General features: G+C 34.4%; 1 protein-coding gene across 1 annotated transcript in view; it reads right to left on the reverse strand.

The window, feature by feature from the left end:
• Window positions 1-1671: 1671 nt before the first annotated feature.
• LOC110445971 (spermatogenesis-associated protein 4-like) overlaps window positions 1672-3010 on the reverse strand; it is a 14963-nt gene continuing 13624 nt past the window's right edge. Inside the window, exon 6 of the mRNA XM_021490889.1 lies at window positions 1672-2206. Within this exon, the coding sequence (XP_021346564.1) occupies window positions 2103-2206 (104 nt within the window). The 3' untranslated portion in view covers window positions 1672-2102. The remainder of the gene's footprint in view (window positions 2207-3010) is intronic.

Below are 3010 nucleotides of genomic sequence, written 5' to 3' on the forward strand. Positions count from 1 at the left end.
TGTGCTACATCATTCTATTATCTTTTAAATGTAAAATGTTTATCCACTGAGAGCGTGCTACATCAACCTGCTATCTTCTGATATAAAATGTTTATCCACTGAGAGCGTGCTACATCAACCTGCTATCTTNGATCGTGCTACATCAACCTGCTATCTGATATAAAATGTTTATCCACTAAGAGCGTGCTACATCAACCTGCTATCTTCAAAGAACAAAATGCTAAAAAAATCAATGCTACCAAAAATAGTTATATATAATAATTTATTGATAAAACATGATACATTTAAATACATGTTTGTATAATTTGAAGAATGATCAAAATAGGAAGGATAACGTTTGTTAATACAGCATCTTAACATCATTAGATACTTTTTAAATGTAATGTATATATACTCAAATGCGACACACTGACACAAAATCACAGTTTAGAGAAATTTGATGTCTTCATAGAAATTTTCCAGTTGAAGCTTTCAGTGTATTTATCGCTGATGTATTTTGATAACAGAGAACTGTCAATCTTATGTAGCTTATCTTAGTAGAAGTAGTGTGGACAAACTTAAGTCCACAGACACACAGACAGACAGACTCCCTAATTCCTTTTCACTTTTTCACCTGCAGTACAAAATAATCTCAAACAAGTTTCTGCTACATCCTAACTTTAAATTGCAGAAACTGTTTCATCAAAAGATTCCTGTTTGAGATCCTCTTCTTAGGGTAAATCAACAAATCCAGCTATGTTACAAGGCCTACACTTCACCAACGCAGCTGCCATAATAGATTTATACAAAAACATCAATATTAGTGTCCAATTAACTGGTCGCAACGCATATGAAAAACTTGAAAGGGGAAGTCACTCTAAGTCAGAAAAACGCCTTTTGGTTACTTCTTCAGTGTAGAAGGAAGAATATACCAAGTACAAACAATTTAGAGAGGAACTCTTCATCGTGATTGTGACTGATTCAGTGGTACCCTTTACCTTAATAGCTAAAACAAAAAACACTGACAACACATACCAGACGCTATATCCGACACTAAATTAGGACCACCAATTCCTATAGTGATCGACTTCCAACACCAACACAGACAAATGAAATATGAAAGAGTCGTTCAAATTGGAAAAATAATAAACCAAATTCTATACTTGCTGAAAAGTCATTTCTTTCGTATTTAACCATCACAAGGAGTTTGGATGTTTTTTGTATACACATTTGTATATAAACTTAACACCACAAAACATCAGTTTTATACATGCGTTGGTAGACGGGATGTATTTTTTTCAACCCTTTATGGAATTAGTTGCCAAACCTGATGATGTACTGTATTCTGTATTGATCAGACTCCTTGACTAAGATTGTATGATCACAAACATTTCCCTTATGATGTTATTTCTTTAAGGTGGCGGTTTTCTAAATTTTCTTTCTGTTTTAGATTTTCAGGTTATGATCTGTAACAAAGTGTAAGATGCTTAATTACTCCTCCATGAAATGTAAGTGCATAAATGACCATGGTCAATGTTCATTTTGCACCAAAACAAAGATTAATTTCCAAGTAGAACTAAACATGACTTAATTTGGACGGGCATATTTTGTTCCGCCTCTGCATACTCTTGTTGTATGGTGAAATTGCAAATATCGGTGATGAATAAATGTAACACTTTGAAAGCTCATTCATTCAGTTTACATGTATTTGTTTACCACCAAAGCTGATATCAATGACATAGATAGGTTTCAAATGAAAAATATGTAATATCGAATGTATTACAAAAATGAGCCAAACATTTTTGAAACTGATGTGACATATTTTTTCTGGTTTGTATTTATTTATTTAACTCCAGAATAGTCCGTCTGATACCAAAGCTCTTCTAAGCTAGAACTTGTACAGAAATTCTACCACCATGCAGTTTGTTCCAGTGGCCATGTGCTGAACCTGTCACCCTGAATGTGTGTTTGATCCTAGGTACTCCAGTAATATCCCTAGGAAACATACCAAGTTATCTCCCTTTGGTCTCATCATACGCAGTAATCAAACATCTCACAGAAAATCCAGTTTAAAAACAAACTTCCAAACTTCTGCACATTAGGAATAACTGTAGGTTGAGCCATTAGAAGCCCTGGACAGGCATGTTATACAGTGCCGATTTGTCAACTTGGTTCACTTGTATCTCCTTGAACTGTACACTAGGTTCCCGGGAGTAAGCTGGTAATTCTGAAAGACAGGAATAGTATGTGAGTTACAAGGATAACAAAAACATTGACAAAGTATGATATGCAAGATCACAAATGCAAATATATTTATGATGAAAAAACTATGTTACTGTATAGCAATTTAAAGTAAAACATATTTCATCATAAAAGGTACGCATCTTTCATTTATTGTAAACAATGGGAGTGTCTTGGTGTTAACAATTTACACTTTATTATTTATTGTCAAGAACAATCAGTGACAAAATGGTTTTATTATGTATGACAATTGAAGTTGAATTGAGTGTCTCAGCCAATTAGAGACATATGTATCGCTCAAAGTATTCAACAAAGTTGACCCCGTAAAACTCAGGTTAATAACCTTTGTTGTCTCAGCAGATTAGAGGCCTTAGCAGCCATCTTGAATAGAGAAATTTAAAAGCCAGCAACTAAGAATATATCCCCATGTATCACTCCTACAAAGCCTCACAACGTTTGACAAAACTCAAACTGTAACCAGGATTGTCTCAACCATGAAGATGTGATACTGGTGGCCATCTTTAGTTAAAAAATTAAAAGTTGGCCATTCCATGTTAATTAGTTTGTCCCCTACAAATCAGTCCAAGAAAGTTTCATTATGATTGGTCACATGATATTAACATAACTTGGACAAGTTGATATTGGTTTATTACTTTAGAAAGAGTTCTTCAGAGAGAGGACAGAAAGAGAAGCTGATACAGTTTATATTCCCCTACCTTTGTTGCAAGGGGTGTAACTGTAAGACACAACAGGTGGTGACGAAGCATACATGTACACTACAACAGGTGGT

The sequence above is a fragment of the Mizuhopecten yessoensis genome, unplaced genomic scaffold (assembly GCF_002113885.1).
Source record: "Mizuhopecten yessoensis strain PY_sf001 unplaced genomic scaffold, ASM211388v2 scaffold2433, whole genome shotgun sequence".
NCBI lineage: Eukaryota > Metazoa > Mollusca > Bivalvia > Pectinida > Pectinidae > Mizuhopecten > Mizuhopecten yessoensis.